General features: G+C 46.0%; 1 protein-coding gene across 1 annotated transcript in view; it reads right to left on the bottom strand.

Moving 5' to 3' along the window:
* Positions 1–9052: 9052 nt before the first annotated feature.
* The window catches only part of LOC108304567 (O-acyltransferase like protein), a 76601-nt gene continuing 61625 nt past the window's right edge, over positions 9053–24028 (bottom strand). The window contains exons 11-15 of the mRNA XM_017528831.2: positions 21952–22065; positions 19587–19719; positions 16216–16402; positions 10534–10676; positions 9053–9883 (exon numbers count right to left, since the gene is read on the bottom strand). Of these exons, the coding sequence (XP_017384320.2) occupies positions 9761–9883; positions 10534–10676; positions 16216–16402; positions 19587–19719; positions 21952–22065 (700 nt within the window). The 3' untranslated portion in view covers positions 9053–9760. The remainder of the gene's footprint in view (positions 9884–10533; positions 10677–16215; positions 16403–19586; positions 19720–21951; positions 22066–24028) is intronic.

Raw genomic sequence — 24028 nt, 5'->3', positions numbered from 1 at the left:
CTTATCGGTCCACTCCCCCCTGAGGAGGGGTTGAGATTGAAAAATCCTAAAAGGGACGCAACCCCCAGACTCTCAGCTGGGAAGGCACAGTCTGGAGCCAGAGAAGCTCCCCGCTGCAGATCCATTTCCAGCGTGGAGAAAGTGGCCTCCTGCACCCTCCAGTCTCAGCCTGTCCTGTGGTTTTCTGCAGCCTTTCAGGCAAACACAGCCAGTAGCATCCCCATCTGCCCCGTCCCTCCATTCCCACCCTGCACCTCCCCCTCGGCAGAGTCCTGCTGATGCTCACCTAAGCCTCTACCCTCTTACCCCTTGATCCTCCTCACCGTAGTCAGCACAAGCTGCTGACTTTATTCATGCGAAGTAGCAACTGAAAAGTCCAATTTCTGCCCCTAGGAATGCTTAGCTTCACCGAACAAGGGTCTATATGTCAGACTTTTAAAATGTCATTAACAGCTAGATAGTGTTTCTCCAAACTCCCAATATAGTAAGCACTGAAGGGTAGCATATCTAAAACCTTAACAGACTTCTCCTGTTCCTCGCAGGGGTTTAATAAAAGGATATCAAGTACGACTGCCCTCCTAGCCCAGAGATTGTCATAGGGGATTTATTTAGAGTTAAAGAAAATCTCTCATGGGACTTGGGTTCTGTTGGGTTCTGGACACTGACTTGTTGTGTCCAACATGACCAGATTTGCTGATTCTCTTGAAGCTCATTTGTCTCAGGTTCATTCTCTGTAAAATAAGACATTTCCCAGGAAGGGGTCTCTCCATGTCTCAGAAGCCTTTATGAGGCTGTGAGCCTCATCTGATACAAGAGGAAGATATCACCAGCTCACCCTCCACAAGTCCAACCCATTCCCAGCATGGATCTGAAAACCACAGAGTGCCAGTCTCGGCAAGTGTCCTCTATTGTCTCTGGCCCAGATCCATGAAGACTCTGAACATGTTTGCAGAATCTGGAGGGAACAAGGGAGCCTCCTGAGACGGTGTGACAATGGGGAAAAAACAGCACATTTGGAGGAGCCCTGGGTCCTCCAGGTCTGACTGTAAGCCCCTCTCTTATGCTTCCTTTGTCATCGTTTTCCTTCAAGCATTGAAGAAACACAAAATCCATCACGGAATCCTCAAGTGCAAACGTCCTAAGTCTCTCCCATGTTCAAACCCACATCACACTCTAGCTTCCAGCGATCTCTCTCCTGCTTTTCACAGTCAAACTTCTGGAAAGAATTGCTCATAAACTCCCTGCCTGGTTAACCCACACAGGACACGATGGCTGAGCATATGGGATCTGGATTCCAACTGCTTGGATTCATATCCTGGTGCTCCCACCTGGCTATGTGACCTTCCACCAATGACATAGCTCTGTGCCTCAGTTTCTCCATGTGTAGATGAGGATAATAACAGTGCTTATGTATGTACTGTAGTAGGATTAAATGCCTTGGTTTCTGTAAAGTGATTAGGATGGTACCTGGCATATAATGAGTCCTCAATAAATACTAGATATTATTGTCTTTCAAATCTAAGTTTAGGGCTAGCTTCTCAGAAATTTCACCTCTGGCCTCCCAGTTAGGGTCAGGCTTTCATAGTTCTCACCGAAGTTGAACTTAGGTATTTTTGGTGTGATGATCATGACCTTCATGCAGGGTACTATAAGGTCAAAGAGAGCAGAAATGGCACCTGTGTTTCTCTACATTGTGTTCCTACTGCTTAGCTCAGTAACTGGCACAAAGCAGGAACAAGTAAGAATTTCTTGGACATACAAAGGAATGAGTGAGTGCTGGTACTGGCCTGGGTCCATTAATGAATGGAGCCTGCTGTCAGAGAGCAAGTGCCCCAAACTCCTGCATGAACTCATTATGGAAGAGATCTTTGGCCAAAGGGTACCTGCTATAAAGCTATAAAGGACTGCTCAAGATTGGGTAATTTATAAAGGAAAGAGATTTAATTGATTCGCAGTTCCGCATGGCTGGGGGAGCTCAGTCATTGAAGGAATGACTATGGATCCCCTTTGGGATCCAATGAGGGAAGCCCTTTGGGCATAAGAAAGCTGACTTTGGGCCAAAGACTATGCATGTCTTGGAGAAGTTGCTATTTACAAGTAAAAGTCATCAACTGAGACTCTGTGATGCAGAACAAATCCTGTCACTCATTGAATCCCATGGCTCATTGGAATCCTTTTGGAAGTTTTGGGAAAAATTACAGATTCCTAAGCTCCACTCCAATCTGGAAATCTCCAGGAGTAGATCCTCGGAACCTGGAATTTTAAAAAGCCTTTCAGGTGATTCTGTTGCCACCAGCCTGCACAGACCAGCATGCTCTAATCTGGCCAAATTTGATCTTTGTACAAAGGAAGAGAAGCATGCTTTTACTCTACATCAGTAAAGAGGACATGAAGTTCTTAATGAACACGGAAATTAGCTGATAATTCGTTTGGGACTGGGATTGGTGTGTGCCCTTGGAAACAGCACATAACACAGATCATGCATGGCAGGTTCATTAGCATGGAAATGAGGTCTGATTAGAAAGCCCTGACAGCTCTTCCTCCTCCTCCTATTGTAATTAGAGCAAATATTAGACTGTCTGGCAGACTCGGTCCGGTTTCCTCCAATAGACTCGTCTCTTTGGCCAGGGTGTGTTTGCCAAGTTTAACACAGGATGGCCCAGTGTTACTTGTATACGTGCTGACAGCCCTTTTCACCTGAGTGTTCCTGGCTCGTGTGGACTCAGTGATTCAATCATCACCATCATTCTCTAACCCAGGGTTTCTCAACCTGGGTACTATTGACATTTTTTATTGGATATTTCTTTGCAAGGAGTGGGGGGTGCACTACACTCTGCACTGTAGGATGTTTAGCAGCCTCCATGCCTATGGTGTCTAACCACTAAAGAACAATAAATCATGTCCCTTGGACATTGCCAATTCTCCCCTAGGGAGGGAAAAATGTCTGCCCTTCCCCCACTTCCACACTGAGAACTGCTTTACCCTTACAAATTCTCTTAACAGAGAACTCAGATGACCACAGCATGACATCAGGAATTTCCACTGGAGCCTTTTTCCCCAGTAGAAAAAATATAAAAGAATACTTCTATGGATTTCATGGACAAGACCAAAAAAGGACAAAACCAGAAAGAAAGGGTTGATAATTTTGCCTACATTAAACTGTAAAACTTTCATATGAAAAACATCATATATGAAGTTGCCATAGGGGAGAAAGCATTTATAACACAAATAATCAATGAAAGATTAATTTTCAGAATATATAACTGTATTAGTCCATTCTCACGCTGCTATAAAGGACTGCCCAAGACTGGGTAATTTATAAAGGAAAGAGGGTCAATTACAAGGGGCCCAGGAATTTTCAGGAGTGATGGAACTGTTCTATATCCTGCTTATGGTGGTGGTTATACAACTGTATTCATTCGTCAAAACTCACAGACATGTACACTTCTTAAAAGTTGAATTTTATTGTATAAAAATTATACATTAATGAAAAAATAAACATGAAAAAATACCTGCTTGTTGTAGAAACAAAAGGTGCAGAATTAGACCTTAATTATTTTAAGTCTCTTACCTAACAAAAATACTATATAAAATTGGATTGTTAGGTAGGTGTTAAACAATGAGAACACATGAACACAGGGAGGGGAGCACTACACACTGGGGTCTGTTGAGGGGAAATAGGGGAGGGACAGTGGGGGGTGGGGAGTTGGGGAGAGATAGCATGGGGAGAAATCCCAGATATAGGTGAAGGGGAGGAAGGCAGCAAATCACACCGCCATGTGTGTACCTAGGCAACAATCTTGCATGTTCTTCACATGTTCCCCTAAACCTAAAATGCAATAAAAAAAAATGGATTGTTACTTGGAAGCAACTATCAATGCATTCCTATGTTTAATCAATACATTTTAAAAATTCAGTCAACATTTAAGTAATAATAAATGCATTTACATCACGGAATCTGCTGAAATACCCAGCACTTTATCGCTTTCTTAAACAAGAGCAAAATGCAATTTCAGGTCATTCTCCCTGCTCTGGGTCTGGAACAGAACAGGATTTCTGACATTCATATTAATATTCCTGATGTTCTTATTAATAAGTGCTGTCAGAAATATTTGGTCTTTGACTGAATGACTGAGTCAATAACCAAATGAGTGAGAGAAAGAAGAATCACTTCTCTGTCTTAACATCCTGTTTCTATTTTACTGGGGCAAGATCTTCTCTTACCTGTACAAGGATAGTGATAGTTTCATTTAAGTTTTCTTCTCTCTGCATAATCTCCTCTCTCGAAATCCTTTTGTTTTGTGGGTTCCTTTTAGTGTTACCCCTTCCAGATGTCAAACGCTTTTCTCAGGTGTGTGGTAACCCTGGTTGTGCTCGTGATTAAGGATGAGGGACTGAGAAGCTGCCTGGAAGCTCTGAGTCAGGGTGACCAACTGAGGGGTCCCAGAATGTGGGAGTTTCAGCACCAAAACCAAAAAAGTCCCAGGCAAGCCAGACTGAGTCGGTCACCCTACTCTGAGCCCATGGTGTGAACTTCACTGGAGGGGATCTGGCTGGGAATTTTCTGGAAGAGCTTTTAATGTCAATATTTTTAGGGCTTTCATCTTGGGTCCGTCAGAATCCCCAAAGAAGCAGCTTCCAAACTTCTGCCTGGAGGCGCAAGGCCTGTCTGGCGGGGATCCGGCAGCCTCCAGGATGCGTATTCACACAGCCCTCACTCTTCAGATCTTAGCGTGGGATCCCCATCTTCCTGGCTTCCCTCAGCCTGGAGCTTCTGCTCTGTCAGTCTCTGGGCATCAACCTTGTCCACCTTCACATTTACAGATCTGGAAGTCTGACAAGGCTGAAGGTGGTAAGCACAAGGACTTTCTCCGCCATGCCCGCACCTCTACTCAGCCACCCCATCTTTCCCAGAAGTCCCCAGGGCACTTCTCCTTCTGTGTCATTGGTCAGAGCTGGGTCACGTGCTCAAACCTGCACCAATCACTGGCAAAGAAAAAGAGGCGAACATGATTGGTTTCTACCAAATATGAGGCTTTCCCTTGGTGTGGGCACATTGATAAGGGAACAGCATCAGGGTTTGTGTAGTGAAAGAGGAAGGCGTGCGAATGTGGGTAGGCCACCAAAAGTGGCTGCCTCTCAGCATGTGCAAGCACAGTGTTGATTTAAATCCCACTTAGGGTCTAGGGAATAAAGTTCTACAGGCTTCTCGTCCCTTCAGGGGCCCTCGGGACTCTCAACTTTGAGCTTCACTGGAAGTGTTACCAGTGGAGGGTGTCCAGGTCTTGGAGTTTTGAACAAATAATTAGACAAAATGCACAAACAAAGCAAGGAAAGAATGAAGCAACAGAAGCACCGATTTATTGAAAATGAAAGTAGACAGCTCAGGGTGGGAGTGACCTGAACATAGTGGCGCAAGAGCCCCTTTACAGAGTTTTCTGGGGTTTAAATATCTGCTCTGGAGGTTTCTCATGGGTTACGTGGTGTACACCCTATGTAAATGAAGTAGTGGCCCGCAATCAGTCCGACTGGTTGTGGAAAGCAACTAATCAGAGATACTTCCAATTTTCCATCTGCCACACAAAAAATGGTAGTACGGGGGTGGTTTGCAAAGGGAGTAGCCGCTGGTCCTTTTGTTATTTAGGTGTGGAAAGTTGGGGGTTTTCTTCTGATTTAGTTTTAGGAAGTCAGCATGAATTGGCCTTAAGTTCCCTGACTCCAACCGCTATTCTGCTGCCTCAGAAGGGGGACTAATTGGGCGGTTTGAGACTATGATTCGTATAAAATTGAGCATCTCTGAGACTTGGCTGAGAGGGGCCTGCCCAACTGTATGAGAAGCCTCCTAGAAAAGAAATCATCTAAAGAAAGAAGGGGTAGTCTGGGCGCGGTGGCTCACACCTGTAATCCCAGCACTTTGGGAGGCTGAGGTGGGTGGATCAAGAGATCAAGAGATCAAGACCATCTTGGCCAACATGGTGAAACCCCGTCTCTACTAAAAATACTAAAATTAGCCGGGTGTGGTGGCGCACACCTGTAATCCCAGCTACTCCAGAGGCTGAGGCAGGAGAATTGCTTGAACCAGGGAGGCAGAGGTTGCGGTGAGCCAAGATCTAACTGCACTCCAACCTGGGCGACAAGAGCGAAACTCCTTCTAAAAAAAAAAAAGGAAACAAAGAAAGAAGGGACCACTTTCATCATTAATATCAACTAATGTTTAACACCCACTGTGTACCATAGTGCAAAAAACTAGAGACACGGTGGTGAAAAGGACAAATGCAGAAGGAAAGCAATTGTCACTCCATGCAGTCACCCTCCATCTTAACAGCCACAGACTCATACTGCATCTAAGGGAGATGGATCTATATTCAAATAAGTAAAAATCGTAAGAGCAGTTTCAATAAAACAGAACAAGCACCGGGTGTACCGCATCGAAGCCTGAACGAGAGAGCATAGATGGCCCAAGTGGAAGCAGAAGGGACTTACCTGCTCGTGGCATTTGTGGAGAACATTTGTGCACTGAATGGACAACATGGTCTGAGCAGGTGGCTGGCGCAGCCCACGTGGTGACAGGTTTTGAGAGCGGAGTGGGGAGGTCAGCAGGCTTGGAGGCCCCACCCCACCTGCAGCTCTGCATAGCTCTGAGAGCAGAGTAGGGGTAGGCCAGCTCCGAAGGGAGCCAGATCCAGAATGAGGAAAGAGCAGAATCCAGGTGTTCACAAGACAAGCAAATGTCTCTGGAATCCCCCAAAATGAGTCTGGAGGAATTTAAGGAGAGTGGAAGTTCCTTTCAATCTGCTGTGGTGATTGTTTATGGTTGATGGGACCTATTTTTAATCCACAGGTCGATATGTGGGTATAAAACATGGATTTCAGAATCTAGAAACTGCTCTTTCTATAAATTTGTTTTCTCTTTGTTACATGATTTTCAAACATATACAAAATTAGAAGGCTGGGCATGGTGGCTCATTCCTGTAATTCTAGCACTTTGGGAGGCCAAGGCAGAAGAATCCCTTGAGGCCAGGAGTTGGAGACCAGCCTAGGCAACATAGGAAGACCCCATTTCTACAAAGAACTTAAAAAATTAGCTGAGAGGTCGGGTGCAGTGGCTCACAACCTGTAATCCTAGCACTCTGGAATCTCCGATCTGTAGTCAGACACGTTACCCATTGCGCCACTGGCCCCCGAATCCTAGCATTTTGGGAGACTGAGAAGGGTGGATTCCTTGAGCCCAAGAGTTCAAGACCAGCCTGGGCAACATGGCAAAACTGCATCTCTACAACAAATACAAATATTAGCCAGTCATGATGGCACATGCCTGTAATCCTAGCCACTTGGGAGGCTGAGGCAGAAGGACCGCTTGAGCCCAGGAGATTGAGGTTGCAGTGTAATATTGCACTGCATGCCAGCCTGGGCAACAGAACGATACTCTGTCTCTAAAAAATAAAAATGAAAATAGAGAAAATAGTATAACAATGTTCCAGGTACCCAGCTTCAAACATTAACCACATGGCCAATCTCATCTCATCTATGCCAGTTCCTCCCAATGTTGTTTTCAGGCAATTATCAGATTTTATATTACTTTATTCATAAACATTTTAGTATACAACTAAGAGATAAGGGATATAAATGTATGCATATATATGTAGCTATGTAATATACAACTACAATACCATTATTACATAAAAAGCGGAATCAGTCCTTAATATCATGAAATACCTCATCAGTATTTACATTTCCAGGCTTAGAAACGTCGTAATACTTGTTTACGATTTATTTCAGGATCCAAATGAGGTATGCACAATCTATCCCTCTTAAACTTCCGGGGAATTCTGGATTGAAACAAACCCAGGACAAAACTGGATTTCTCTAAGCTTACCTTATGTCATATAAAATTACACCAGCGGGAGGGTTGGGTTTTTTCCCTTGTAATGAAAGTCTTTACAATGCTGCGTTGGTCATTAGCTAGCTATTTCCACGGATCCCAGGTTTCTGGCCTTATAACTGGAAGCATTTGGCAATTTGGTTGCAGAACGAGGCTGGCAGGTGAGTCACTTCTCACTGGAGTCCACCCACATGGCAGTTACCCTGAAAATACCACTGGTCCTCAACAGCTCCTTGGAGACCTAATGAAGTGAGAGGGTTCAGGTGCCAAAACAGCCAACAGAGGGCTCCCGAGGAACTCGATGAACTTCGGTATTCACTGAAAAGCCAATTTGGCTGCCTTCTTACAGCACGCCTGCCTGTTGGGTCTTGGCGCCCCACTCCCTCAGGTCAGCTTCTGCAGCAGAGGGACCAGACCTCAAGGAGATGAGGCTTGTCCCCCGTGGCTGGCTGGCAAGGCCAAAGTTAGCTGTCCATGGCCATCAGAGTGTAAACCGTTCAGCCCTCCCCTCCCCACCCACATTGGTCATCTTTGCAGACCCACTGGACAGCAAAGAGCATCCCCAGATATAACGCATCCGCAATAATAAGCACCCAGTAGCCTGTGGTCGTTAATGCTTTAATGACGAAGTAAACAAAGAGCTTTATTTTAAGCGATGGAATGGGCTTAATTATTCAGTAAGTGTAGACAGCTAATGTGAAATTATACACCTAGAAAAAACACACCGCTGAGAACCTGGATCGCAGCATCTCCATTTGGCCTGGCAAGTCTCTCCCCATCTCTAGGTCTCATCACTGGAAATTGAGGGGGTTGGGCTAGAAGCCACTGGCTGAGGTCTCTTCTTTCTCTGTTAGTTTTTGTGTGGGCACTGTCTTGGTGCGTAGGGATGGTCCATTTATCTAGGGCTGCTGGGACAAAGTACCAAACACCAGGTGGCTTGAAACAGCAGCCGTGAATTATCTCACAGTTCTGGAGGCCGGAAGTCCAAAATCGAGGTGTCTTCCAGGGCCAGCTCCAGCGGAGGCTCCTGCCTTACCTCTTCCGGCTTCCGGGGTTTGCCGGCACTCCTTGGTGTCCCTTGGTTTGTACATCACCGTCTTCTCCCTGTGTCTTCACACGGTCTTCCCTGTGTGCACGCCTGTCTCTGTGACCAAAGTCCCCCTTATTATAAAGGACACCAGTCATATTGGATTAGCGTCTCCATTCCAGTGACCTCATTGGACTTAACTGCCTCTGTAAACATCCTGTCTCCAAATAAGGCCACATTCTGATGCACAGGGAGTAAGGACTTCAACAGATCTTTTGGGAGGGGATACAATTCAGTCCAAAACAGGGGCTATGTTGAAGAATAGGTGATATTGGAAAGGCCCTGTAATGACAGACCCATGAATTATGCATGCTAGCAGGTCATACCACCGAGGTTCTAGGATAAAGTTACAAGTCTGCAAAGACACCGTAATAACACACAAAGAATTATGTCGTGGAAAAGCGCATACCGTGATTTTACAGAGAAAAATGAAGACTATAACCCAAATAAGCTTCATAACCCAGGTTACATTAAAATCATGACATTGGATCATTTCCTGTGATCATTGATATAGAAAATCAAATACAAGTTAAACCGAAAAGAAATCCAGATTAATTTTTTTTGCTATAATTGTACAACGGAAGTTTATTATTGTGCTACTAAAAAATTACAGAACTTTTATAAGCACTGAGAACTCTTTCACATATTAAATACAAAGAACATGTATTTATTAAGCTTTCACAAAATGAGATTCACACCCCTCCTTGGGAATACAAGCACTCATTGCATACACAGGGCCACCTCGTCTTTGCTCGTCACTACCAACAAAGGCCCATCTATTCCTTCGTGTTTTAACCAGAACATTCGAGGCCCAGCAGGCACTGCTTCAGTTCCTGACATGGCTTCTCAATGAACAGCGTCAGGGCTAGCCCAGTGACGAAGGTCAGCACACAGTGTCCAGAGAAAAGATAGAACTGGAGAGAAAGTGGGCAGGGTGAACACAGTTTTACTGTGGGATTCCTCTTGTGTTCAGATCCAAAATGTACCATCCTAGCTCTACAAAATGTATCTGTAGGACAATCAGTGCCACATATTAAAAATAAAATTAAATTAAATTAAAAATGTTATCCTGTGCTGAAGCCCTCTCTCTTCCTCCCACAAATAAAGCAAAGAACAATGAAGCTCTTTTTTCTTTTTTTTCTTTTTTTTTTTTTTCTGAAATAGTGTCTTGCTCTGTTGCCCAGGGTGGAGTGCAATGGCACAATCTTGGCTCACTGCAGCCTCCGCCTCCCAGGTCCAAGCAATTCTCCTGCCTCAGCCTCCCAAGTAGCTGGGATTACAGGTGAACGCCACCATGCCCAGCTAATTTTTGTATTTTTAGTAGACACGGTTTCACCATGTTGGCCAGGCTGGTCTCGAACTCTTGACCTCCTGATCTGTCCGCCTTGGCCTCCCAAAGTGCGGGGATTACAGGCACAAGCCACCGTGCCCAGCCTAATGAGGCTCTAAAAAAAAAAAAAAAGGCTTTCATAAAAGCAAATAGGTTACCTCGTTGCTCAAGAAGAGAACAAACTGTGGTACCATAACATACCATAGCAGAGTTGGGAGCTGTGTGCTGACTCACCATGTTGGTATCAGTGTAGTGAATAAGCGTTTCCTGAAGGCCATTATAAAGGATGATCAGAATCGGATGCACCAAGTAGCAAGCATAACTGATGCTGGCCAGGAAGCTCCAGATGTCCCAAGAAAGCACCCGGTTCACCAGACCTGGAGAGAATAAGCACTGACGCATGAAGCCACAGCCTGTCTCTGGGCCAGTGAAGACACCCTGTTGTCCTGTCAATGCTCCCGTCAGATTCTGTGCCTAAGTCTGTGAACTTTCCCTAAGAAGTCTTTATGCGTTATAATTTTAAGACAAGGTACCAAACCAAAAACCACCTTTCTGTTGCAAGAATTATGATAACATAAGAGAGATGCATGGTTTCAGCCCTTGAGCATAAAACAGTCCATGTATAAAACAAGGTGGAAAGTCCTCATACTCACCTGGGTTCTGGATCAAGATGGATGACGATGCAGCCACAGGAGGTGACGGGCCTGGGGATAAGGCATTTCACATGCCAGGCCTCAGACTCCTCGTCTACCAGCGAGAGGCTTGCATTTGATCACCCTTTAGGTGTCTTCCAGGACAAATATTCTGTAATTTGGTATTTATTCTAGAACTGTACTGTCCCAGACAATAGCCCCTAGCCACTTGCGGCTATTTAACTGAATTAAAATTAAATACAATGAAAACTTTCTCTCGGAATAGGACTTACTGCTATCTCTAGTGAGTTGCGTGGTGATCCTTCAAAAGATTATGTCCACCCAGAACCTCAGAATGTAACCTTATGTGGAATAAGGTTCTTTGCAGGTATTACTAAGAGGAGGAACTAGAAATGAGACCATTGTGGATTAGGGTGGACCCTGAAGCCAGTGACAGATATCCTTATAAGAGACAGAAAAGGAGACAGAAACACAGAGGAGAGACACAAGGACGAGAACCATGTGCTCATGAAGACAGGGACTGGAGTGAAGAGTCCGCGAGCCGAGGAGTGCCATGGCTTGCCACAGCTACCAGAGGCTGGGAGAGGCGCTGGGAGAGGCGATGGGACAGATTCTCCCTCAGAAAATCCAGAGGGCCCAACCCCGCTGACACTTTGATTTTGACCATCTCGCCTCCAGAACTGCAAGCGAATACATTTCTGTTGTTTTAAGCCACAGAAATAAAATATAACTTGTTTCTCCTTTGCACAAGCCGCATTTAAAGTGCTCAGCAGTGCATCACAATTTGCTCAGGATAAATCTCTGGAGCCATCCCAGACTCCTTTTATCCTGGACTCCATAGAGTGCTTCCAAAAATGTGTCCCAAATCAGACCACTGTTCCTCACCTCCGTGGCTAACACCCTCACGAATCTCCCATCACCTCCTGCGTGGGCCTCCGTGGTAGCTCCCCAGTGGATCTGTTGGTCTCTGCTCCTGTTCTTGCCACCCTATTGTCCCCATACCACATCCAGAGTAATCTTTTAAAATCACGTGTCAGGGAGAAGTGGGGAAGGGGAGATATTGATCAAAGGGAACGAAGTTTCAGTTCAACTGATGGAGTAAGTTTTAGTGATCTAGTGTACTCCATAGTGACCACAGTTAATAACAATGTACTGGATATTTTTAAATGGCTAAAAGTATAGATTCTTAACATTCTCACCACAAAAAGAGAACTTGGTGAAGTGGTGCATATGTTAATTAACTTGATTTCATCTTTCTATCTACTATGTATACATATATCAAAATATCACGTTGTACCCCATAAATACATATAGGTTTCGTTTTGGTTTGGTTTGGGTTTTTCTGAGACAAAGTTCCACTCTGTCACCCAGGCTACAGTGCAATGGCAGTCTCTGCTCACTGCAACCTCTGCCTCCCGGGTTCAAGTGATTCTCCTGCCTCAGCCTCCTGGAATTACAGGTGCGTGCCATCACACCAGGCTAATTTTTGTGTTTTTAGTAGAGACGGGTTTCACTGTGATGACCAGGCTGATCTGGAACTCCTGACCTCGTGATCCACCCACCTTGGCCTCCCAAAGTGCTAGGATTATAGGCGTGAGCCACCGCACCCGGCCCATACATATAGTTATTATTTGTCAATTTGAAAATAAATTTTACAAATTCACAAATCATGGGCTGTGATCTGAATGTTTACATTTCCTCAAAATTCATATGTTGAGATCCAAATTTCCAAGGTGATAGTATTAAGAGGTGGAGTCTTTGGAGAGGCAATTAGTTCATGAGGGCTGGGCCTTCAGAAATGGGATTAGTGCCCTTATAAAAGCGACCCCAAAGAGTTAGGTCTACCCTTCTACCATGTGAGGACACATCTAGAAAGTTCCACCTAGGAGCCAGAAAGCAGGCCTTCACCAAACACTAAATCTGCTGATACCTTGATCTTAGACCTCCCAGCCTTCAGAACTGTGAGACAGACATTTGTTGTTTTTAAACCACCTCACTTACGGGGTTTTTGTTATGGGAGCTGAAATGGACTAAGACTTCGTGCGACGTGGCGTTTAAAATAAAATCCAAGCCTTTCCCATGACCTTGAAAGCTCTGCCTAACCTGGGTCCTACCTTCCCCTCCAACTTCCCTTCCCACCCCACCGCCCCCTTGACCCTCGGTTCCTATCTCACTGGTCATTGTGCTCTTCCTCCAAGCCATGAAGCTCGTTTCAGTCTAGAGAACTCTGCCTTCGCATTCCGTCTGCCCAGAATTATTTTGGACATCTTTGCAAATGTACCCCTGTTCCAGTTACCCACTAATCTCTGCTTTATTTTTATTCACTGTATGTAAACTTCCCTCGACTCCACTGTCATCTCTCACAAGGGAGAGATTTTTCTTTTCTATTGCTATATCCCCAGATTCTAGAATAGTACCTTGCATAGAATAAGTATTCAATAAGTATTTTATGTAATTGAGTGAATAAGCACAGATGGACTTATAGACAAAAGACGCTTTTTCCCCAAGTGAAGTCTATAAAAGGTGAACCACAATCTCACCGTAGAACAAAATAACTGTAGAGAAAAGAAATCAGCAAAGAGCCCATGCTCATGCAGTTAAGCCAAACACAAAAGAACATGCCCTAAAGCAAACAGTACCATGCTCACATCATGAGCCACAGCTGATTCCGGCAACCATTCATCACTTCATGTTCATGTTGTTAATGCAGATTTTATTGGTTTTATAGTTTTATGATTACTTCATAAATCTGCTGTGGCTTTCTGAATGCATGTGCTATAAACACAAAATTTCATATCTTGGTTTATGTTTGTTCATGTTTAGACAAAATTAGAAAAAAATAAGAGCATATAGTCAAGGTAACTTATTCTATGTTCCTAGGGAAAAAAATATATTGAAAAAATAAGAATACAAATAATTTCGGTCAACACCAAGAATCCAGAATTCTTATTTCTTTAGAATAGGCCCACATAATACTTAAGTTTGAGGACAAAAACTGTAGGTACAGAGCACCACTGAAGGGTTTTAACTGAAGGAGTAATGTGCTCAGATGACTCTGGCAGCTCAACAGCAGACAACTTGGAGCATAACACGACCAGCGTGGTCCACATTGCTATCAAGCAAAGATGGTTAAAGATTCATGGAATCATCAAGATCCCTTCTAGTCCTGAGAGTCTCAACTAAACATTTCTTCTTATTCAGACATTTTTTTTTTCTAAAAGTCATCAGCTAGACACTTTTTTTTTTTTTTTTTTTTTTTTTTTTTTTTTTTTTTTTTTTTTTTGAGACAGGGTCTCACTCTGTTGCCCAGGCTGGAGTGCAGTGCAGTGGTACGATCTCAATTCACTGCAGCCTCTGCCTCCCAGGTTCAAGCAATTCTCCTGCCTCAGCCTCCCAAGGAGCTGAGATTATAATTGTGTGCCACCATGCCTGGCTAATTTTTGTGTTTTTAGTAGAGACGGGGTTTTGGCTTGTTGGCAAGGCTGGTCTTGAACTCCTGGGCTCAAAAGATCCACCTGCCTTGGCCTCTCAAAGTCCTGGGATTACAGGTGTGAGCTAGGTAGACACATATTTTCCAAAAATTTATTTAAGCTCTCACCTCAGACATTCACCTAGTCATCAATCTTGATATCTTATAAATGGTTTTGGAGACACAAACCTAGGATATCAGCTGCCCCTGCAGTTGTGGATTGGCCAATGACAACACACCTTTGCATGATAAATTGCTCAAGAATAAGTGAAGTGGCTTGCTCATCACCTGGGTGACGAGATAGCACCCTCACCCAGACTCGTGATGGAGGGCATTTACTCGTTCCATTGTAATAATAATGCTGCAAATTAGTTTAATCTTCTAACTTAACCTGAGTCATTCTCTCTAATATCATTTATGTTAACTAGTTATTCTTGATAAACAGCAGCACCCCTCACATTAGAGAAGAAGACTGTGATGCTTGCTGCATTACAAATGGCCTGTACCAGGCCCCGGGGAGTAGTTGTTTATGAGGCTCTGTGACAGCTCAGGGACACTGTCATGGGGTGAGGCTGCAGGCAGGGCCGCGGTCACATAACCCAGAGTTTCCCATAAGTGCAAATACATCAGTCAGAAAGAATGCAGTCCCTTTCCTCTTTAATATCTCTTTTCCATATAAGGGAAAGTTTTAACATTACAATATGAAAGATCACTAAGGCTCATTTCTAAAATTAAAATATTAAAGATCATCGTTATATTAAAATACCTGTAAAATTTCGGAACAATTTTCATTAACATCTGGGAGAAGTGCTATCATGTAGGAATGAAGAACTCTGGCTTTGGACTTTGTGCTGGACCTGATTCATTTTCTAGTTCAACCTCCCACAGCTGTGGGACCTCCGCTGTGTCGCTTTCTCTGCAGGCGTGGTTGTTCTCATTACTAATTATAGGTCTTCCTCCTAGGGGTGTGGTCGGTGCTACCGGGGATCCTGTGGGTGATGTTCCCCACAAAGTCTGGCATCCAGCATGAGCTCAATCCAGAGGAATTGTTCATCACCCCATTGTTTTTCTCTTTAAGTCATTATTTCCCACCACCTTGCTGAAGCTGAGTGGCATGGGTTCACAGGCTTGGTTTAAACGCCTTTTGGTGGGTTATTTCCCTAGTGTCTGAAGCAGGCATCCCTCCCCCTGGATCCGCTGCTCCTATGTCAGGGCTTTGGGTACCTTGAGGCCAGAACCTCTGCTGGGAGCTTCCTGCCAGCCTTGTTCTCTTATTTGCTGACATCCCAAGCACACAAGTCCTACCTCTCACCAAATAGAGAAGACAGGGAGGAAAGCATCAGGAGGCTTGAATAGACCTTTCTAACCTGGAGAAGATTCTTTTCCATTGAAGCCTTTTGTGTGTGTGGCTCTCTGCATGTTGAAAGCCAACTCACTTATCCAAGTCTGTACCTTCAGATGGGGAAACCAAGGCTCAAGGCGCTGTCCCTAGAAGTCTGCCTCCCAAGCACTGATTTTTTTTTCTCCTGACATTGCTCTGCCTTCACTGGAGAGGCTGCATTCTTTTTCTTTCAGAACCTGCACTTGTGTATAAATCCATGTAAAAATCGTATACAGAAATCCTTTGTATTTTCCAAGGTTAGACAGAAATCGATATTTTTAAATCAATATCAGTCATTCATCAACCACTCCAGGAAACAAAAGTCCCTCTGGTACACTCCTTATGTGTTAAATTTGTCACCTTTAACGGAACAGGGTGTGAACCCAACAGCAAAGCCCGGAGCTGCTCCATACCTCCATATCCTCCCTGGCACGCAAAAAGGATCCAACCCACAGCCGCCGCCCACAGGGTCCGGTGGAGGGCTTGGTAGAGAGCTGCAGCCACTGAAGGAGAAGCAGAGGTGTCGTCTACCACATACGCCAGAGCAGCCACCGCAAACAGGGTGGTGAGGGAGCAGCTCCACCCCAGCAGGACCTGCATCTGCAGGGAGAGGAGAGGCGGGGCCCAGCCCTTTTTAGCCATTGTATAATTCCCGCCTCTTACACAAACCTGCTTTTTTGATGTTATCACTGTCACTTAGGTCTTTATTTGTAAACCTCAGTCACTGCATAGATCTGACTAAAATAGAAGGTTGTAATTTAAAAGGGGCAGCCAGGAGATCTTTGTGGTGACAGAGTTCTGTACCTTGACCGTGAAGATGGTTACACACATTTGCACATGGGACAAAGTGACCCAGAACCGTAGACAGACATGCGCAAATGAGTATGTGTAGAGTTGATGGATCTGAGGTCTATTGTGCCAATTTCCATTTTCTGGTCGTGGTCAGGTTCCATAGTTATGTCCTACGTTGCCTGTTGGGGAGCCGGAGTACACAGCACCTCTCGGTACTAGTTTTGTAACTTTCAGGGAATCTATAATCATTTCAAAATGAAAGTGAAAAGAAAATCAATAAGTAATCTCCTAACCCACTCCTAATCTCCCATTTCGTCCCTTAACCAAATGAAGGCTCCTTGATGGCTTCTGCCTTCACCGTAAATGTGAGGGCGTCCAGCTCACAGCCCCGCCCTGGGCAGCAGGCTAGTCAAGCGGAAGGAATGGGAGGATGAAAAGTCTTCAGCTCAAAAACAGCCCTGTAAGTTAAATCCTCATACATGACTCAGTTCACCATCTTGGACCTTGCATTATCATACTTGACCTTTTTAGACCTAGACCTGTCTTCCAAGGATCTCTCTTGCTTCTCCGTGCTGTAGTACTCAAGCTGCTGAGATGATGTCTACACTGCATTGAACCAACATCGGATCAGTCCACCGTCTTGTCTCTGAGACCTACTTAGGTCTCAGGTTCCTGGCTGCGGGAGAGGAAAGGGGCGCTCCACTCTTTCAGCCTGGGATCTCCCTCACTCCTTTGCTATTTCCCTGGCCCACGTGGGCCTGCAGTCTCTCAAAATACATCTTGGGTATCACGTTCTCTTTCTGTCCTTGTCTGCCTATCTTTATTATGGTGTAGCTGCCTTATCTCGCTCCTAGCTTGTGGTATATGGCCAGCTTCCTCCTGCTTAGACCTTGTGTCCTTATTTTCTAGCTTCTGAAGCTTTGAGTCTGGTCTACCCAACTGTTCTATGTTTGTTTCTCCAGGTCAACTTGGCTTGTGTTCCAGCTCCAACCTTCCTGGTCCTGACTCTGGCCCTCGAAGTGATTCCCAAATGCCCTCTTCATGTTAAGTTTTCCCCTTTGCTGACACCCATTTCCTCCCTGGGCCCCATGTAACCTGGATTACGTTGAAGGATCTCTCTAATGGCACTCTTCTAATCTACAACTGAATCCCAGGAAAATATCCTAACTCCAACCTACAGAAAAAGTCACATGGCTTCTCTATATTCATTCCTTTCAGTAAAATCTTATCTCTTTTTCCGGCCATGGGCAACACAAGATTTTCCAAGGACCAGGGCCTCTTCTCTGGAACATCTAAGTAAGGAACCCACAAAGTCTAGGCAAACAAACGTAGGACCTAGCAGAGGGGTTTGTGGCAGGAGTTGTACCCTAACTCCTGGTCCTTCTTCCATTGAGAAGAAAATTCTCTTTCATTCATTCGTTCATGTGTTGAGTACCTTCAGTGAGTCAGGATTTCAGAGCCAGATGCTGGCGATTCAGAGGTGAGACAAGTAGTGCCCTCCAGGAGCTCACAGTCTATGGGGTGAATAAATGCTGTATCATGAAGTACAAACCAGGGCCCAGGAATGCACAGTGCACAGAGGAACCCAAAAGACGGACACAGCCTGGTCTAGAGGGATAAGGGAAGACTTCCTGGAGGTGAAAACTCCAGGTGAGCCTTCTAGGCCAAACACGAGTTAAGTCAGATGAAAGGAAGGAGTGAATTGGGGGAGGGGAAGAGGCAGATTCCAGGCAGAGAAGAAAGCATGAGCAACTGCAGATGCCAGGAAGAGCTGGTGTGTGGCGGTGGTGGCGGTCGAAGGCGCTGTGAGCAGGCTGGTATCACTGATGTGCAAGTACAAGAGTGGTGAGAGAGGTGACCCTGGAGACACAGCCCGAGTGATGTCATGCGGACTCTGAAGTCCTTGTTGAACAGGTCAAGCCTTATCATGGATGTCAAAGGAAGCCAGTGAAAGGTTTTTCACAGTTCAAGGGCACAGCCAAAGTGGTGTTTTAAATAGATCACCCCAAGAGTAGATTTGAGATCAGTAAGACTGGAGGGAAGGAAATAAGTGACAACATCCAGGCAAGAGATGAGAAGAGCTTTAAGGTCAGTTCAGAAGGCCAAGAGAGGATGGCAGGAGACACATTTGGCAGGGCGTGGGGGATGACTGGCGTGGGGGATGACTGGCGTGGGGGATGACTGGCGTGGGGGTTGATTGGCATGGGGGATGATTGGCGTGGGGGATGATTAGCTGAGAGCGATGATCAATGAGGAGGAGACATCCAAGATGAACCCAGGTTTCCTGCTTGAGTCTCGAGATTGGATGGGAAACCAGAATGATTGCCCACGAAGGAGTCAGAGAAGAAAATGAGGGCTTGGGGTACACCTGGAAAGCAAAGTAACAGCTTCCAGACACCTCATGTCCTGATTCCCAGACACAACGAAGAGTCTTGTGTGTAGAAACCATTGAGAGTGTGCTGTTAAAAATCCAACCCAACTCGGCATCCTCTTCCAGAAGAGAGTCTTGCCATTGTAATCTCACTGGGTACATTTTCCCACACTGGTGGTTTCTATGGGTCAGTACCAAGGCTCCTGCAGGTGGGACCGCTTTGGGTTCCAAATCTGGACCATCATAATGGGAGGTCAGTGAAGAAAGCAGAGAACCAACCTCTGGCAGGAAGATAAAGGCCTTCTTACCTTTTAAAAAATATATAAATAAATAAAGATGGGGGGTTCTCACTATGTTGCCTGAGCTGGTCCTGAACTCCTCGACTCAAGGGATCCTCCTGCCTCAGCCTCCCAAAGTGCTGGGATTACAGGTGTTAGCCACCACACCTGGCCAATTCCTTCTTATTCTTTAGCATGGAGAGACATCAGTAACACTCTACAGCACAAGACAGTACCCAGCAGGCTGACTCCTTCGTTCGCAGCTTTGGAAGAGCCTGGCCAGGTGGGTTATACCAGTCCCAGCCAGACCCGTGCCAATAGGGTGAGGCGCAGGAAATCATACCTTGGTTCTGAGAATGTTTTCCTGGTGGTTTTGGTGCATGTAAATGCTCAGAAAGAGGCCCACAAGGAATGGTCCGAATCGGCAGTAGGGCTTCGTGTAGTACTCTGAGAAATACAATACAGTCGCCTCTTCACTGAAAAGTACAAGGAAATGTGGCACAAGGTTACATTTGATCTGGACATGGCAAAGGGAATCCGAATCCCTGAGACGTCCATTGGGATAATCAGCAAACCCAAAGGTACATTTAGGACACGCTTGTTCATTTCCTCAGTGATCGTGTGCAAACAGTGACCTCATGGTCCCACCTCAGCCAAAGCTGGCTTAAGTTCCAAATGCCCTCAGGCCCCTCCACCCCAGATCCCAAGGAAACACGATGAGTATGTTCGTTTTAAATAGCCGTTTCTGGTGGCCAATATGTCAGAATGCTCTAAAAATGTAGCACCCAGATGTAAACCTAAGGGTCCCAAGGACAGAGGCTGTCCTGAGAGAGAAGCTATATGAGAGGTCCAGGCCAGGCCATTGAAAGGACACCAAAAAGTATTCTGTGAAGCTGTGGTTTTCAAAGTATGGTCCCTTGACATCAGGTCTGGCGGCCACACATGTCATCCCAGCACTTTAGGAAGCTGAGGAAAAAAAATTAGCCAAGCCTGGTGGCACATGCCTGCAGTCCCAGCTGCTCAGGAGGCTGAGGCAGGAGTATCACTTGAGCTCAGGAGGTTGAGGCTGCAATGTGCCGTGATCACACCACTGCACTCCAGCCTGGGTGACAGAGCGAGACTCTGTTACAATAGAATAAAAAACAAAAAGCAAAAACACCTACATCACCTGAGAGCTTATTAGGAACCCAGATTCACAGGCCTTACCCAGACCTTCTGGCGGTGGGCCCAACCATCGGTGTGTTAAGAAGCCCCCCACGTGAGCCTGATGCCTCTCAAAGTTGAGAAGCATTGCCTAAACAGTGCCCTTCAAGGGAGATATCCAGGCTATACCCAAGCCCATGGAATCATCACCTCTGTACGTGAGACCCAGGGACTAGAAATTTTTTAACTCTCCTGAGCTTCCCATCCGCAGCCTAGATTAAGAATCTCTGCTTTAAATTTATCACCACTCCCTAGTGAAGCTAGATGCACTCTCGGCTCTGAGTCCCCTAGCTGCCCACGCAGGGACTACTGGAGGAGGAAAGGATGTTGAGGACGAGATGCATGGTTTTTCCACTGTGGCTGCACATTAGAACTCTGGGAGCTCTTACAAAAGTCAGCTGCCTGGGTCCCATGCCCAGAGATTCTGATTCAGCGGTTTGGAGGTGGGACTGGAAGCATCAGAGGAGTTAGAAGCTCCCAGGTGATTCTAGTAATATGTGGCCAGGTTTGAGAACTGCTGGGCTAGACATGAGTGAGCCTCCTCCTCAATCACCTGGCCATGTCATGATATGGGAAGGGCATCTTGCCATGATATGGGAAGGGCAAGTTCCTGGTCAGGAAACTTGGGATGCTGTCACCGATTCCTTCATTTATTCTCACATGCCACCCACTCACAGATTCACATGGTGCACTTACATGCCAGGAACTATTTTATTTTGGAAGGTCGGCAAAGGCTGCTCTGAGAAGGTGACATTTGCACAGACACCTGAACGATGTGAAGGAGAAAGCCCTGCCGGGATCTCAGAATTTAACAGAAGAGTAATTCAGGCTAGATCGCAAGTGCTAAGGCCCCGGGTCGGGGAGGGTGGGGAAGGGGGTTGGGGGAGCATGCTTGGTGTGTTGAGATGAGTTGGTGTGGCTGGTCCAGCGTCAGCAGGTAGGAGGGTGACCGATGAGGCCACTGGAGGAATTCGAGCAGATGACTGACATGACCTGATTTTCATTTCTGTCACTCTGACTGTGGCATTGAGAAAAGATTAGCAGGTAATCATACCAGTTTTTCCTGTGTAATTGTCATACATGTCTCATGGGGGAGGCAAAATAGCACTGTGGATTGGCTCCTAGGTTCAAATCACACCTGTGCCATCCACTAGTTGTGTGACCTTGGAGAAGTAACCCCAGCTCCCTTAAGGCTTGGTCTCCCCATCCAGCGACCAAGCCACCAAGCAGCAATTTGCTGCGGGAGGAGAAACACAGTAGAGCCACAAGGGGGCGCTCCTTTCCTCCGAGAAGTTTCAATGGGCAACTTGAGAGAGGACCCTCCAGTGCAGGTTAAAAGGTTCAGAAGTTTGGAAGCAAGAGGGCAATCAGCTTTCCCATTCACAGCGAATGTTTTGCACCCACTTTTTCCACAAGCCAAAGGGCCCAGGGTGAACAGCCTGGCATTCAGCAGTCCTCCCCGAGACGTCCTGGCCAGAGAGGGGCAGGCTGGGGAACCGTGTTACCTGGATTCGGATGGAGCCACCACGGGAAGTTTATACACCAGTGTGATCAGAGCAGTGGCTGTGAAAGATGCCAGGAACAGCGCGGCCCCAAGAAGGATGAGGATTTGTGTACTCCTGCAAAGAAGAGAGGACACGAGAGGAGTACCCTTCAGTTTCTTGCCCAACACATGCGCTTCCTATGGACATGAAAGGCTGAAAATTTTGACCTTCAGAGGAACTTCCTGCTGGCCCTGTTTTTGAGAGGCTGGCGAGGGGCAGGGAGAGCGGAGCTGGGCCTGGAGGACCTGAGGCAGCCTTGGTCTTGACCATCTATTAGCTGTGCCACACCAGGCAGGGCCTTGAACTTGAGTTTCCTGGTCTAGACAGGAAGAGTATTCACATCCTTGCCTGCCCGCCCTGAGGCTTACCGTAAGCAGCTCAAAAGGAGTCCATGCTTGGGAATGTCCCTTGTCACCTATGAAACATGATACGGACACAAGTGGTGGTTGATTTGGGAGAGAGGACTGTCAGAGGCATGGTGGGACACAGGGTGGACCCACTCCAAGCGCAGGGGAGAGGGGATCAAGCAGGCGGATGGTATGGTCTGGATCTTTGTCCCTGCCCAAATCTCATGTGGAATTGTAATCCCCAGTGTTGGGTGTGGGGCCTGATAGGAGGTGACTGGAGCATGGGGGTGGATTTCCCCCTTGCTGTTCTCGTGATAGTGAGTGAATTATCATGCGATCTGGCTGTTTAAAAGTGTGTAGCACCTCCCACTTTGTTCTCTTCCTCCTGCTCCTGCAATGCAGGACGTGCCTGCTTCCCCTTCTGCCCAGATTGTAAGTTTCCTGAGGCCTCCCCAGAAGCAGAAGCCTGTACAGCCTGCAGAAACATGAGTCCATTAAACCTCTTTTCTTTGTAAATTACCCAGTCTCAGGTTGTTCTTTATAGCAGCGTGAAAACGGACTCATACCAAAGGGGAACCAGGCATGCCTTCAGCTGGGGACCAGAGCCTGAGACAAATGTCTGCATGCTGATAGTTCATGTGGGAGTAGGAATGAGGGAGAGGGAAGCAGAACAGAGAAGCAGGGAAAACCAGTACCAGGCTGTGCTATCAAGGTGGCCAATGCTCAATTCTTCCAGAATGTTCCACAGGCCTTATGAAATGTACCTCAAAATTGTCCTGTGAGATGAAATAGAGAAGCATTTTCCCACTGTCTTCTATCTCACATGGGTTAAGCGTGGTTGCGCACAAATGAATTCCTCCACACTTTGAGATTGTGCGTGTATAAGACCAAGATGTTCCCTGACACCCAGAGTGAGGTGCTGTCTGGTTGCGCCTGCTCAGAAGTGTGAGGGTTGGGATTAAGAGGATCTACAGTGGTGTGGAAGAAATATAAAACACAAGTGCAAAACCATCCAGGCACAGCCTGACCTGGAAGATGCCTTTGACAATCCAATTCTACTATTGGAAGTTGCCACAGCTCTTCGTGAGTAAGGGATGTGATAGATACTATTCAGTTATCACCATAGTGATGCAGGGAGCACATGATTTTCAGCCAGAGTACCAATGCGAATGTAATGTTTGGAAGAAGGATGAACCCTAGCTCCATGGTGCTATGATTGATTAGTAATGTCTGCTATGACTGTAGGCAGGGGGTTATGGTGATGATGCTGTGTGTATATTTACTGTGACTTCTGCCAGACCCCTTAGCTCTTCTCTCCTTGAATTACTGAGCTCCAGAAAGAACTGATTCCACTGGCATTCCATGGAATTATATTCTCTGAAGGAAGTCGAGCCCTACTTTTATACTTCCCTCCACTTATAAGCTAAATCTTGTTGCAGTCACAAGCTTGGACAGTGTGGGCTGTCCAAGGGAACCAAAGGGGAACCAGGATTTCAGCCGAGGGACTGAAATCCACCTTCCACGACAGCCTCTGGGAAAGACACTGACATTGGAGCCAGGGCTCCTCAGTCCCAAGGACACTCGCGTGGATTCCCAGGCAAGTCTAGAGTCAGGAAGCATAAGAACTCAGTGTCCTAGGTAGGTGGTAGTCAGGCCATCCAATAATTCTTCTTTTTTTTTTTTTTTTTTTT

The sequence above is a fragment of the Cebus imitator genome, unplaced genomic scaffold (genome assembly GCF_001604975.1).
Source record: "Cebus imitator isolate Cc_AM_T3 unplaced genomic scaffold, Cebus_imitator-1.0 Scaffold55, whole genome shotgun sequence".
Taxonomy (NCBI): Eukaryota; Metazoa; Chordata; class Mammalia; order Primates; family Cebidae; genus Cebus; species Cebus imitator.
This window is presented reverse-complemented; position numbering and strand designations above follow the sequence as displayed.